At 36.9% G+C, this 15,271-nt stretch overlaps 1 protein-coding gene across 2 annotated transcripts in view; it reads right to left on the bottom strand.

Annotated features, from left to right (window-relative positions):
• Positions 1 to 15,271, bottom strand: part of snx29 (sorting nexin 29) — a 136,047-nt gene that overhangs the window by 114,111 nt on the left and 6,665 nt on the right. For both annotated transcript variants that reach the window (XM_051915579.1, XM_051915580.1), the window contains exons 6-13: positions 13,279 to 13,349; positions 12,911 to 13,165; positions 11,285 to 11,639; positions 9,540 to 9,664; positions 9,238 to 9,331; positions 9,044 to 9,126; positions 2,422 to 2,485; positions 1,383 to 1,511 (exon numbers count right to left, since the gene is read on the bottom strand). In XM_051915579.1, coding sequence (XP_051771539.1) covers positions 1,383 to 1,511; positions 2,422 to 2,485; positions 9,044 to 9,126; positions 9,238 to 9,331; positions 9,540 to 9,664; positions 11,285 to 11,639; positions 12,911 to 13,165; positions 13,279 to 13,349 — 1,176 coding nt within the window. The remainder of the gene's footprint in view (positions 1 to 1,382; positions 1,512 to 2,421; positions 2,486 to 9,043; positions 9,127 to 9,237; positions 9,332 to 9,539; positions 9,665 to 11,284; positions 11,640 to 12,910; positions 13,166 to 13,278; positions 13,350 to 15,271) is intronic.

The raw sequence follows: 15,271 nt of genomic DNA on the forward strand, positions 1-15,271 counted from the left end.
TGCCGCAAAAAACACACAAAACTTATTCAAAACGGAAAAGAGCTTTGCGACTGACTGTACAAATAGATTTGACAAGAAATCTGAGGCATATTTTTACAGACCCCAGAAAGCTACAGAACAAAAGAAGCAAAATGGATCGCTGCAATTCACAGAAACAATTGGACTCCAGACAGAGAAACATGGATTTTCAGTCATCATTTTATTTCAAAATGTTGGATTTTGGTGTAAAATCATACCCTATACACTATATTGTTATATATTGTATTGACAACTAATTAATTAAATATTTACCATCTTATATTCTGCATAATTGGGTGTTTTTAAATAAACACTGACAAAAACTACAAGTTTTAGGGCTGGACTCGGATTTAGACCTACCTATATTGTATTTATATAAAGTATTCACAGGCAGATTTGCTTTATGTATTTCCCCGGCGTCGAAATCAGGCACATCTAAATGTCAGGAACTGGCTGCATGTCAATATCCATGGATTCGTTTTCTTTGACAAGTTTTAAGGAACACTATCTAGCCCAACCTTTAGTGTTATCATTTGTTTTCCTTGCGTTTTCTCAGTTTACCCATTAAATCCAGTCATGCAGCAGGTTCTTTTGCCACTTAGTCCAGCCGAGGGAGCGTGTTCCGGTGGGAAAGTAACGCAAGTGCATTCCCTCTATTCAGCTTTACCATCACAGGAATAAATAAAAATTTCAAATGTATTAAAATAGAAAACGGCTATTTTAAATTGTATTAACATTTCATAATATTACTGTTTTTACTGTATTTTTGATTAAATAAATGCAGCCTCGGTAAGCTTAAGAGACCTCTTTCAAAAAACTTAGAAAATCTTAAACCCAAACTTTTAAATTGTAGTCTATTAGAATCAGCTAGGGGTTTTTAATCATTTTAATGTATTTTCTGAAAACACAGCCAACCTTTATGCTCTAACAACACTACAACATTTCATGTTAATTAATGCTAACATTAGCCAGCTAATGTTAACCTCTAGCTAGTCTTCACAACACACAAAAACTCTGCACACCGCGATTCCATTTTTCACTAAAAACTTTTCTAATTGGTGGACCTCTCTTCAGGATCATAGTACATCTCTGGGAATTCAGTAATTGAACATAGAGAAATCAAGATAAGTTTACTTATGTCCACAAATACTGTTGTTTGGCAACCTCAAAGCTCAAGTCTGTAAAGAACTTAAAAACCTAAACTAAAGGGGAAAAAAAAGAAACTACAGTGTTTCACATGTAGGTCAGATATCTGCTTTCTGTCTATGTAGGTGGTGTTTGGCAAGATTAAAATGTGGACTAGACTTTAGGCTGATAGTCTGCCTATGTAAGACCTTGTTCCGGTTAGTCTCAAGTGAAATTACCTCATGAGAGCTTGGACTTTGGCCGCATGTCTCTCCTCTAGCTCAGCAAGTCTCTTCTTCAAGCTGTCCACCTCCTGCCTGAGTCCAGCAGAGTGCTCCATCTCTCCATCCAGGAGACTGCGCAGAGACCTGTGCCAAAGAGTTTAACATCATTAAGACACACACACATCTGACCCACTTTTTCTTAGCAGTCTTTAATGACTACCAGTGCACAGGATAATTAACCAGCTGCACATTATTATTGACTGTACACATCATGGCACTTTTCACAAATGGGGTACAAAATAAGGCCTGATACTCACTGAAACTCAAGTAATTTTTTAACAAAGGGTCAGTGAGAGGAGACACTTAAATCTCAATAATATATATTTAGTTTATAATGCGAGTTTTTTTCTATTTATTTTATATGCAGTTAGCAATTTTTGCAATACTGGATGAATCTAGTTAAAAACACTGATATACACTACCGTTCAAATATTTGAGGTCAATAATGTTTCTGAAAGAAAACAATATAATTACAAATTAAAAAAAAAAATACTCCAGTCTTCAGTGTCACATGATCTTTCAGAAATCATTCTAATATACTGATTTGGTGCTCAAGAAACATTTCTTATTATTATCAACGCTGAAAACAGGCTTAATGTTTTTTGTGGAAACTGTGATGTAACACTTTACCATAGTCTCATTTGTTAACATCATTAGTTAACATGGACTAAGTGAACATGTACAATATATTTTTACACCATCTATTAACCTTTGTTGATGTTAGTTAATAAAAATACAATTATTTGTTTGTTCATGTTAGTTCACAGTGAATTAACTAATGTTAACAGATACAACTTTTGATTTTAATAATGTATTAGTAAATGTGGAAATTAACATTACCTAAGATTAATAAACAAGCAGAACAAATTTCTGAAAATTGTTAAAACCATTCCCACCCAAACAAATAGTTTTAAGAACAGATTTCCACACAGTCCATTCGTGTTAATGAATGAGCAAAAGGTACAATCAGTGAAGACGGTAAAGAAATTCTTACGTGTTCTGCTCAGTGAGTTCATCTTTCCTGTTCATCATGGCCACAATGGCTTGACGCAGTTCAGCTGAGGGGAAAAAAAACAATGTTATAAAAGGTATCAAAACCTACTCAAAATGAACAATGGCTTTTGTCCTCAGCCAACTGAGGAAAAAAAAAAAAAAAAAAAAACATGACTTCTGAACAATAAGACTCAATATCTCAGTGGGATTTAATGTCCCACACCTGTCTTCATTCTTTCAATAAGAGTTACTGTTTTATACCACTGACATTTTCATTTGTATAGCACCACAGAACTAATAAAGAGAACTATGTGAGGCTTAAAATACCAGCCCGACATTAATTTCTTTAAAATGAAGGTGACGTGAAAGGGTAAGGCATTTATAACACAGCCGTAAGGGGAGCCTCTGCAGATTTTGTCTCAAAACACATTAGTCTGTGAATAATCCGAGTGAAACATAAAGCTCTGACTGGGAAGCATTATTACAGCACTTCAAAACACTTTGAAAATAACGGAAGCACTCGGTATAGTCTAAATCCAGACTTTCATGGTGAGTGAAGGGGACAGAGAGAGAGAGTCTTTGTTGTCGTTGCACTCTCAAAGCTGGATAACCTGGCACTGGGTAACCTAGATAACCCCTACAAGACGGCTCCAAAAGACAAAGTCTGAACACTCCTATCAGTCCATTATCATTTAATGAATCTCAGAGGAACCGCAGGCTTGGACGGAGCCATCTATATAAACCTGGCTAGCCTGATCCACATTTAACAAGCTTAAAGTACTCTCAGCAAAAGAAAGTCAAAGATGTCTTTGTTATTTTTTTTTATTTATTTTTTTTTTTAGAAGCAACAACATTGGTATCTTTGAACAGCAATATAGCTAAATTACTGTCTCTCTAAGAGAAAAAGCTTATCAGACCACCAGAGATCCATTTGGCAGCCATAGGCGTAATCAGAAACCGCTTCAGTAAACTTGTGTGCAATGTCCCTTTCAAAAACTATTTCCAGAAAATGGTTACAAGAAAAGGACTAAATTTGTTTTAAGGAGTCATTTTTCTGTGTGTTTTCTGTAATAAAGCTGGCCAAGTGATACACTCAAGACACCAGAAGTTGGTATGGGAATTAGATTTTTACACATTAAAAAAAACACATACAGGGGTAGGCATGCAAAATATTGTCCCAAATGAAATAGTAAATGTAAGAAACAATCCTGAGGCAAAAAGCAACTCTTAAAATTTAGAAAAATTGCACCTCTCAACAAAATGTAACGACCCTTAAGGAACAAACAAACAAACCCAAAAGGCAAAAACAAATCAATTCAGTAATAAAACCTGAACCAACTCCAAAATAATAGTATCATACAAATGTACTCATAATTAAAGTAATATGTAAATTAATAATCAAAACTGTTAGAAAATATCTCAAGAGGTGAATAAGAGACCCTGCTCCATAATGAAATGATACAGTTTAATTTCCCACTGGAGCTACAGAACGTTATTAAATGAGGAGATGGCATCCTCAGCTTCTTTATCATTGAACATTAGCATTAAGCTCAACTTGGATCACGTGTAGTGTTGTCACAATTCCAAAATATCAGTAGTTGGTACCAATGAAAGTAAAATTTCACGGTTCTTGGTACTAATTTCTGTACCATAGCAAAAACTATTGGAACATTTTAACAATTTGAAAATAAAAAAAAAAAATCTAAAATTTAATTGGTTAATTATTAATGCTAATAAGAAACAGATAAACGTTTAAGAAAAACAGCATGTATCCTTCCAATAATTGTCAAGTCAAGTGAAAAGTTGGTAATAAAATAAAGAACTTTTTTTTTTTTTTGTCTTTTCCATTGCTATGGTTTTCACTATGTCATTCACTGCACTTTCAGTTTCAGTACTGCATTTAAATACATTTGTCACTCACAAAACATTTCAGCATGTAGTTAGCAGCCTTAAAAATAAAACTTCCTTCAAATTGTTATATACCAAAAGTGAGCAAAGAGCGCTCCCTCTATAATCACTGAAGCGGTCAATCACTTCAGTTCAGCGCAATCTCAATGAGTTCCGTACTGTTTTTCCCCTTTATAAACAAAAAACCTGTCTACACTGAATAATCGTAGCCTAATGATTAGTGAGTCCCCTAGTGAGTAGGGCAGTCGTAGCCTAATGGTTAGTGAGTCCGATTGGTAACCCAAAAGGTTGCTGGTTCGATTCCAGCACCGGCAGAAAATGACTGAGGTGCCCTTGAACCTAACCCCCAATCACTCCCCGGGCGCCACAGCATAAAGGCTGCCCACTGCTCTGGGTGTGTATCACGGTTTGCAGTGTGTGTGTACTCACTACTCTGCTCCTACTGTGTGTGCACTTACTTGGATGGGTTAAATGCAGAGGACAAATTCCAAGTATGGGTTACCATACTTGGCCTTTGTCACTTTCACTTTCATAATCAATCTCATATTTACATCATCTTTACACTTTGTTGGTTGTAATGAAAGGATTTGTGAGCACTCATTCTATGAACTCACGTTAAATAAAAACTCATCATTACATTAATGCGTAAGGGTGCTCCGATCAGGATTTTTGGGGCAGATTACCGATTACTCATCACTGAAAGCGTTATTGGACAATACGATCACCGATACCAATCACCAAAATAAATAATACTACATGATAAATAGAAGGCTTCAAATAGATCCACTGGGGTTATTTAGCTATTCTTAACAACAATGTATTTTAAGTATAAAAAATTGAGAGATGAGAATCATGAGTATCATGAATTGACAACATGTGTAACATATACCATTCCCTCTCTTAAATGTGATTAGGAACTTAGAGCTTAACAAATATAGCATTTCTGTGAAATAAATAATGAAAATAAAAAACAGAACCGTCTTTATCAAGAGAAAGTAATCATTAATGTTCATGAAGCTTCAGAGCGTTATGAATCAGCGTGTCGAATCATGATTCGGATCACGTATCTAACCGCCAACCTGCTGAAATCACGTGACTTTGGCGCTCCGAACCGCTGATTCGACACGCTGATTCATAACGCTCCGAAGCTTCATGAAGCAGTGTTTTGAAATCGGCCATCACTATATAAGTCGTTATTTTGTTTTGTTTTTTTCGCACCAAAAATATTCTCGTCGCTTTATAATATTAATATCTGAACATTCTGAACATTAACAAAGGTCTTACGAGTGTGGAACGGCATGAGGGTGAGTAATAAATTACATTATTTTCAAACCCTTTAAGTTATGACTTTTAGGGAGGAACGAAAGTGCGCCCCTGTGAAGCAGCAACCTATCAGCTGCTTTTCAAGGGGAGTGAAATTCGTTTACTGTCTATATAAGCTAAACTTTTAACATTATCACAAAGTTGACAATACTCCCTAATAATGTCACCATAATGTTCAAGATAATATTCAATGTATCACCTAGGCCTTCCACTCAATGCCAAGACTGACCAATCAGAATTGAGTATTCCAGAGAGTTGGGTAAATAAGTTTTCTAATAAGGACTGTTTGAATTGGCTGCCTTGTCCTATGTGTTTATTGGACTGTTTCACATAAATTACAGTACAAGAATTCTATACATAGCAGAACTATATTTAACAGAACAAATCAAACAAACTGTTTGTAGGGCTGTTTTCACCCACACAAAGGATTTTAAATGTGCAGTGCACTACGTGCTTGTCACGGTTATGCTACACAGGACCGCAGAAGAGTGTATGTGTGTTGGAGAGGGATCTGGAGGAGAATCCTTGCGGATGAGCCCGCTCCTTCTCCCATAGCCCCTCATCTGGAGGAGGAGAAACACACCAGGGTGAGGCGGTCCAAGTATGTTTGTAATCCTGAGAGGAAGCAGGCAGAAGCAAGTACAGGAGGCAAAGCTTTGATTTGCTTCCAGAAAGCAAGGTTCACAGACAGAAGTCTGAGACACCTGGCATTAGTTCACATTTAGCACAGGCTATTTACGCTTTATTATCTGCATTGAGATTCCCTCTGGAGTAACCTGAGATTAAGAGTCTGCTCAAAAAGCACAATGGGGTCACCCCTACTTGGGATTGAACCTGAAGCTTTGTGTTACAAGTGGGGGCGTAACGATACACTCATGTAACAAATTGGTTTGATATACTATACTGATCTCATGAAAAAGTTTAAAAAAGTTAAAGGTACATTATGCAACTTTTGGCCCTCTAATGGTTAAAAAATAAAACTGCATGCATTTTGCAGTAGAACATTGTTTTGGTTGTGCTTAGTCTCTGGGTGACTGTGCAGATGAATATGACCCTTCACAACAGATTATGCTTTATAATGGACTCTGTTAGAGAGCTACATATGATAATTTATCTGTTCAATAAAATACCTTACTTCCCTGTTGAGTAATAAAAATGCCATCTCTGCTTCACTTTGACAACATTTCCCTGAGTCCTCGTCGTCTCCGAAAAGTCAAGCCAATATTGATTTTCATTTGATTACAAGCTCTGTCGCACTTTCTTTTTACCAGCAGACTCTCCCCTGTTTGGTGGGTTTTTTAAATGAGTTTCTCCGGAGTTTCAAGATTTAGCTGCTCCATATCATTAGCAATTGACTAGCACATGGTAATGGTGACACCAGAATAGAAATATTCATGATTCTGATTGGCTGAAAATGCAGAATTATGTTAGACTGTCACTGATTGCATGCATAAAAGTTTAAAATATTCTTTTCAAATATTTTATTTGAATTTACTGGCATATTATTTTAATTTACTCACAAGTGGTTAGAGGAGAAACAGCATCAAAAACTTGATAATTTTAGACCTAACATGGGATCGTTCTGAGACATGTCCAGTAGCCCTTCACTGCGGAACACTCGAGATCCAGGGGGTGGAGTCGGGTAGGTTAAGGGATATGTAAAGTGGGAGGAGTTGGATCCAGATCCAGGAGGTGGAGATGGGTAGGTTTAGATCCAGGGTCGGAGACAGATAGGTTTAGGGATATGTAAAGTGGGAGGAGTTGGATCTAAATCCCCACCCCCTGGATCTTGTGTTCTGCAGTGAGGACCATCTCGACATGTCTAAAACGCATACCCCAATGTGATACCAGGTGGAAACGGTAATGAGTCTTGGCTGACCACTTGTGATTGGATCACTGAAAACGCATATTAATCTACATTGTGAATGTGAAAAATGAATTAAATCTCAAAGTATATTGTCACATTTTTGTATTTCGATATATCAGCACATGATACTATCATTACACCCCTAGTTTTAAACCCAAGACCTGAAGAAAGATGAAGTTTCTGAGCCATTGACATCAGCAAATGCAAAATACAAAAAGGTTTTCGCGATCAGTACCCTCGTCTGGCATTGGTTAGACAAAAAGATATTGCTTTCAATTTTGCCAATGTCGTCAAACATGTTAAGAAAAAAATTTAAAGTTACAATTAACCAAAAAAAATTGAATGCTGTCATCATTTACTCACCCTCATGTCGTTCCAAACCTGTATTACTTTCTTTCTTCTGTAGAACATTAAAAATGATATTTTGAAGAATGGTGGTAACCAAACAGTTTTGGTTACCATTGACTTCCATTGAATAAACAAAAAAAAATAGATTTCTCAAAATATTGTCTTTTGTTCTTCATATAAGAAAATCATACAGGTTTGTAATGACATGGACGCAAGTAAATGATTTTAAGTGGAGTATCCTTTTAAGAATGTCTTATAGTTGTTACTGCATATAAGTAATAATGTAATAATGTTAACCAAAACCCCCTCTCTTTAGCACTAAATAACTAAAAAGGCACATAAATATGATGATCAAGGTCAAAAGCTATCTACCATATAGCTCATAAAAAACAAAACTAAGGAGAAAACAGCATTTTCAAGCCTTGAAGGTAATGTTTGTTGTATCCATAATCAAATAGCAGTTAATAGGTTATTAAGGCATACTGAGAAAGCCATGTTTGATCTGAAATTGAATTTTACTCATGTCTGAAAGCACAAGCAGATTCTGGCACTCTGCATGGAATATTTTCTTGCTTTCATCTTTTCTCCTTTTTATTTTTGAAAGCTGAAGTATAACTGGATCAGTCACCTCCAGCCCCATCTCAAAGTTGTGTTTTGTCCAGACAAAAGACAGAGAGAGAGAAAGAGGAACAACATGAGAGTGTTTCACACTGAACCAACAGTGCCCTCATCTGGAAAGAGGAAGTATGCAGGGGATGAATCAAAAAAATCCCATCTAAGTCCAGAATAATGCCTGTGCCTACAAGCGTAGCGTGTGTCAACAGCACAAAGACGATAAAGTGTTAGATTACCATAATAATTTACAGTTTCAAAGCCATGTTTTCAAAGACAAAGTCATATGGCCAATATTTAAACAATGATTAAAACGGTCTCACATCTGCGCCAAACCACTAGATAACAGAGCTGTAGTCAAGGCAAATTACCTCAATGATGCCATCTGTCCACAGCACAAATCCTCAAAGGCCTACATGCTTTAGATGAAGCTCAAATATGCAAAAACTATAGTTAAAGGAACAGTTCATTTAAAAATGAAAGTTGTAACCTTCAAAAATAAAAAAAATAAAAACCAAAGGAAGAGATCTCCAGACAATGATAGAGTTTATCTTGGGTGACTCACCAATGGTCATGGACTCAGGAAGGCCAGGGGTCGGCAGAACACCGGTCAAAGGAGCAATCTGTGCCGGTGAGTCGGGCTCCATGCTGAGACAGCAAAAGTTAACACAGACAATAAGCATCAGTCTTTAAAGAAAAAATGTTACTAATTGAAATCTTACTCAAAAAAAAAAAAAGGTGTTCTTTTGTATCAGATACCTAAATTGGAGTTGGCTTCGTTTTTCACTGTCAGTTGGTGGGCTTGAGCTCTCCTTCTGTCCATGAAAATCAACATTCTCAACTGAACTACCAGCTGAAAGCACAAAAATAGCATATTTCTCCATGCCAGGACCATAGTCACACATTACACACTCAATTAAATAGTACTACACTTAAGTACAAATCATACGTTTGTACAATCAGAAGACAAAAATGCCTTCCACATCTATGTGGACAAGAAGATGAAAACATAGCAAGATGTCCCTGAATGAGCACAGTGTCTGACAGGCTGTGGTTCTGACCTTGGTGTGTGTAGGGCTCGCTGGAGGCCAGAGGTATGAAAATGTGCGAGTTGTCATTGTCATTGTCTGTGATGACTTGCCTTGGACTCCATGTAGAAACACTGGATAAACTCCCCACAACCATCCTATGCAGAGCAGAATGTTATGGTCACACCTTATTTTATTGTGTCTTTGTTACAATGTAATTCCACAAGTAAGTACTAAATATAAATTAACAACATATATTTACTACAGGGTTAGGGTTGAAGCTTTACGAATCTTTTGTTTCGAATCAGTGGTTCGGAGCACCTAAGTCACGTGATTTCAGTATACGAGGCTTCGTTACATCATAAGTGTTTCGAAATTTCAATAGTTCATGTGTCTTTGGCAGTTTGATACGCGATCCGAACCACTGATTCGAAACAAAAGATTCATAAAGCTTCAAAGCAGTGTTTTGAAATCGGCCATCACTAGATATTGTTGAAAAGTCATTATTTTGTTTTTTGGCGCACAGAGTATTCTCGCCACTTTATAATATTAAGGTTAAACCACTGTAGTCACATGTACTGTTTTAAATATGTTTTTAGTCGCTTTCTGGGCATTGAAAGTGTTAATTATCTTGCTGGCAATGGAGGCCTCACTGAGCCATCGGATTTTATCAAAAATATCTTAATTTGTGTTCCGAAGATGAACGAAGGTCTTACGGGTATAGAATGACATGAGGGTGAGTAATAAAAAACTGAATTTTCATATTTTGGGTGAACTAACCCTTTAATATTTTTGTGAAAACAGTGATACATTTTTATTCAGGATTCTTCAATGAATAGAAAGTTCAAAAGAACAAAATTTATTTTAAATAGAATTTCTTTGTAACATTATAAATGTCTTTACTTATTATTACTAACTATACTACTATTATTAACATTATAAATGTCTGTCACTTTTGATCAATATTAATTTCTTAAAAAAAAAAAAAAACCTACTGACCCCAAACTTTTGAATGCTAGTGTACATGTGACGTGTAACAAGGACACATTAAAATAAAGTGTTATAACAGTTAATATCTAGTTAATAAAGCTATTTTTAATTAAAGTCAATTCAAGTCAAGTCAATTCAGTCAATTCAAGTCAATTCAGTTCAAGTCCCACTACATCCTGATGTTGATTAATGTAACAATTAAAGCAAGACTTTAGCAGTGTTCGAAATTGCTCCCTATACCCCCATTCACTATTCCCTACATTACTCCACTTGTGTGTGCCCGAAGTGCTGCCGCTTTTCTATATTTTGTGCTTGCCGTTTAATAATCATTTGAAATTTAGCAAACTGGCAACTCCAGTAATAATGATAAGATTTATCTTGAATTTTGTCAAGGAAACTAGCATGTACAAACCTTAATTAAACAATTCAATAATCAATTAAAAAGGAATTTATACCTGTATGATATTACGCTGTACCCACATTGGACCAGCGGTTTAGAAAATGGATGGCTGAATAATTCAGCTGCGGGCGCCATCTTCTGGCGAGACACAGGAATTTATTCGGCACGACCCTCACAGTGCATTATGGGTATTCTCTGGCTGTTGAGTGTACTTCAGTTGTACACTCGTTATTGCGGTGCATTATGGGACTGAATGTCCACTATGGTTTTTGCACTCAAAAATGTCCACTATGGTTTCGGACACCACTACAAATGGCTGTCCCCTCAAATAGTGCCCTATTTAAGGGTATAGAGTGCGATTTCGGGAACAGCCTTTAAGTAAACTCACCGCTCCCCATTCCCATGATCCTCTTCTGGGGGCACCTGCCTACTTTTTCCATAACTGTCATCCTCTTCCTCCTCCTCATTGTCAATGCTCTTGGTATCGGGCAGCACTCCATTCTGTGGAGGTGTTTCAGCCCAGCTCACAATCCCAGGCTCGGTCAGGCCGTTATGAACGGGAGAGGCAGAGTCCGGAGGATCCAGAGCCTCCTCGGAACTTACGTGACCACCCGTACTCTTCCTGAGACTCCTCACAACATCCTCGCCAGCCTCGTCCTCATCTTCCGCACCCATGTCATCGTCAAAAGAGATGATGTTTGTGATCTTCTTTTTACGTCTACGCTCTTTTCTTAAACCGGAATCTAAAATGCAATTAATTCAGTGATATGAGGGTGACTAAACAATGGCAACTGAATCTCAATCATCAACTGAATATAACAATTATATTTATTAGTAGAAGAACAGGAAATAAAGAACAGGAAATAAAACACACTCTCATGAAAAAAGTGCACAAACTGTATCTTTAAGGATACAACAGCATGTCAGTGGGGTAGTACCCATAAATCTTTACTGTACCTTATTTACACTGAAAAGCTAGTCATAGTTGTACCTTAAAGGGATAGTTCACCCAAAAATGAAAATTCTGTCATCATTTACTCACCCTCAAGTAGTTCCAAACCTGTATATATTTCTTTGTTCTGCTGAACAACAAGATATTTGGAAGAATGTCTACTACTTGACTACTTGAGGGTGAGTAAATGATGACAGAATTTTCATTTTTGGGTGAACTATCCCTTTAAAGGTATGCCCAATTTTGAATTCAAAGAACTGGTTTGATGTAATTTTGAAGAAAATCAGGCCAAAAACAAAGTTTGCTTGGAGTTTGAAACAGCTTTCCAAAGCAAACTTTCTGAAAAAGTTTGCTCTGGCTGGTAAACAACTTGTTTTATTGGTTCATAGCGATTACACAATAGGTAGCTGTGTCTTGGGGCTACGTTTTCATTCCTTCCGCCTTCAATCTGTCGAGGTCAGACGCAAGTAAAAATATGAACACAGTGGAAAGCTGCTTTATAGTATAAATTAAAGAAGTAATTCTAATTGAAAGTGACTCTGAAACAGTTTTTTCATGTTTAATACTGTAAAGCTGTTTGCTTTAAAGCAATCTATTGTTTAAGTTGCTATAAAAATAAATGTGTAATGATGTGGAGTGCTAAACTGCTGCTTGTGCAAACATATCCACATCGATATGACTGGATACTTTCTTAAATTGTGTGTTTGTTTTGTTATTGATAGAAAAGCTTGCAGCACATATTTACATATTCAGTTAAACTCCGCTCTCAGTAGCGTGGGCGGCATTGGGATATTCGCCAACAGTGCACCACTGAAAAAGTATTTCAAACTTCATTTTACCCCTAAGTGAAAAACAGAAAAGAACTTCACAGTGAGTATATACTGGCCTTAAGGGTACATATTACTACTCTCTGGTACAAATGCACCTTGAGGGTAGGTACAAAGCTGTCTTTTTAAGGTTACAACCCCAGTGGCGAGCTATTGAACCCCTAAAAGTACAATTTTTGCACTTTTTATTTTGACAGTGCATGTGGAATTCTGCTATAGTATGTGACTCAAGCACCTGCAGAAGTGCTGCGGGGCAAGACAGGCAGTGGGTCTGATGGAGCATCCGAGCGAGGGATGAAACCAGGAACCACTGCAGTGGCAGTACCAATTTCACGCAGAAGTGTGCTGACACCTTGAGTAGATTCTTTCCACAAACTGCTCATGCCCTGTGTGGACTCTTTAAGCAGGTGGGAGACAGACGACCCCCCGCGGGCCTGGCCATTTAGGTCCGTGTTGTCAATGTTGATGGCAAACAGGATGGAATTGAGCCCTGTTGACACATATACTGAATTGACACTTGCACAAGGAAGAATGCCCAGCTACACTTTATAACTTTATGCTAATGACCAGAAGCAAATAACAAATATCTTATTTTAATATCACCTGCAGCCATAGTGGGCAGCATACTGGCTCTCTCCTCATCCAGGACAAAAGCCCAGTCTTCATAGAAGGCACTATATATGAGGGAGAAATATCACCATTATTAAAGGGTTAGTTCACCCAAAAATGACATTTCTGTCATTAATTACTCACCCTCATGTCATTCCAAACCTGTAAGACTTTCGTTCGGAACACAAATGAAGATCTTTTTGTTGAAATCTGAGAGATTTCTGTCCCTCCGTTGATGCAACTACCACTTTGATGCTTCAAAAAGCTCATAAAGAGATCATAAAACTTATACAAATTTTCTGAACAGACTCGATCGCTTTATATGATAAACAGATTGAATTTAGGCTTTTATTCACATATAAGCGAACAAAAATAGAAGCTAAACTGAACCAGCTTGACGCGCGAGGACAAACCTCTTTTGTTCTTGCGGAAGCTCAAACGTGCTGCGTAACAAATGAGAATGAACCTCATTGGTTCTTGCATGTCAACCGAGCATGCTTGAGTTTTCATTTACCGCAACTGATGTGTGAGTCAATGAATGTTTATATGTAAATAAAATTCAATCTGTTCATCATATAAAGTGATCAAGTCTCTTCAGGAAATGGACTAACCGCTTAATTCATATGGATAAGTTTTACGATATATTTATGAACTTTATGAACCGTCAAAGTGGTAGTTGCGGTCTATGGAGGGACAGAAATCTCTCAGATTTTGTTAAAAATATCTTCATTTGTGTTCCGAAGATGAACAAAAGTCTTACGGATTTGGAACGACATGAGGGTGAGTAATTAATGACAGAATTTTCATTTTTGGGTGAACTATCCCTTTAAGTAATTTCACACAAGTTAGAAGTCTTAAGCCCCGTTCACACCGCTAGCGTCTTTATCGGCTGTCTAGTGGCTGGCAGTTAAATCGCTAGTGGGCATTCACTACTGGTTGCCAAATAACATTTGTGAATGACATTGACAGATGTTATTCCATGATGTAGACAATGAATTGCCACTAAAAAAGTTAACATTTTGGAGGGAGAAGACTAAATATAAATGGAATCAGTACATAAAATGCTTAATATTAAAAAGGTGAGGATCGGAAGGTGAGGTAAACTAACAGACTATATAGCCTGAAGACCCAGCTAAGCAATAAATTAACAATTTCCATTTCCCATAATTTGGCCTTGGCTACATTATAGTTTTTTCTTATTCGAAACGTGATCAAAAAGCTTTGTTCATTTTGCTGAATGAAATTCAAAGATCCGAGTCAGTACAATTATCTGAACTTCCCATCACTAACCAGGGGCCGGATTCACAAACATCTTCTTAAAGGATTAGTCCACTTTCAAATAAAAATGTCCTGATAATTTACTCACCCCCTATTCAACTTACGGAACGAACGCAGCGCCAGTTCCGTTTTTTCCGTAAGTTGAATAGGGAAGGCGTAGGACATTTAGCGTAAGCTTTTTGAAGAATACGGAATCGCGTTCCGGTGGAAGCACTTGCGATGCGATCATTTCTGCCTATAAAGCATATATATTTTGATTTTTTTTTAGAAAATGACCGATCGTTTCGCTAGATAAGACCCTTATTCCTCGTCTGGTATCGTTTAAGGCCCTTTGAAGCTGCACTGAAACTGTAATTTTGACCTTCAACCGTTTGGAGACCACTGAAGTCCACTATAATGAGAATAATCCTGGAGTGTTTTCATTAAAAAACCTTAATTTCTTTTCGACTGAAAAAAGAAGGACATGGACATCTTGGATGACATGGGGGTGAGTAAATTATCAGGAAATTTTTATTTGAAAGTGAACTATTCCTTTAAGAAAGAAGTTAAGAAAATTCTTAAGATAAATTCTAAGAAGTTCTTAAGAATGTTCCTAAATTATTGAAAAATTCATAGGAAATTCTGAAATATTTTTTTAAGAACTTAGGGCAAGATATTAATTTTTTACTTAAGAAGAAAACGAAAGGTGTTTATTTGATTGAAAGGGGGT

This window comes from Ctenopharyngodon idella, chromosome 12 (assembly GCF_019924925.1).
Source record: "Ctenopharyngodon idella isolate HZGC_01 chromosome 12, HZGC01, whole genome shotgun sequence".
Taxonomy (NCBI): domain Eukaryota; kingdom Metazoa; phylum Chordata; class Actinopteri; order Cypriniformes; family Xenocyprididae; genus Ctenopharyngodon; species Ctenopharyngodon idella.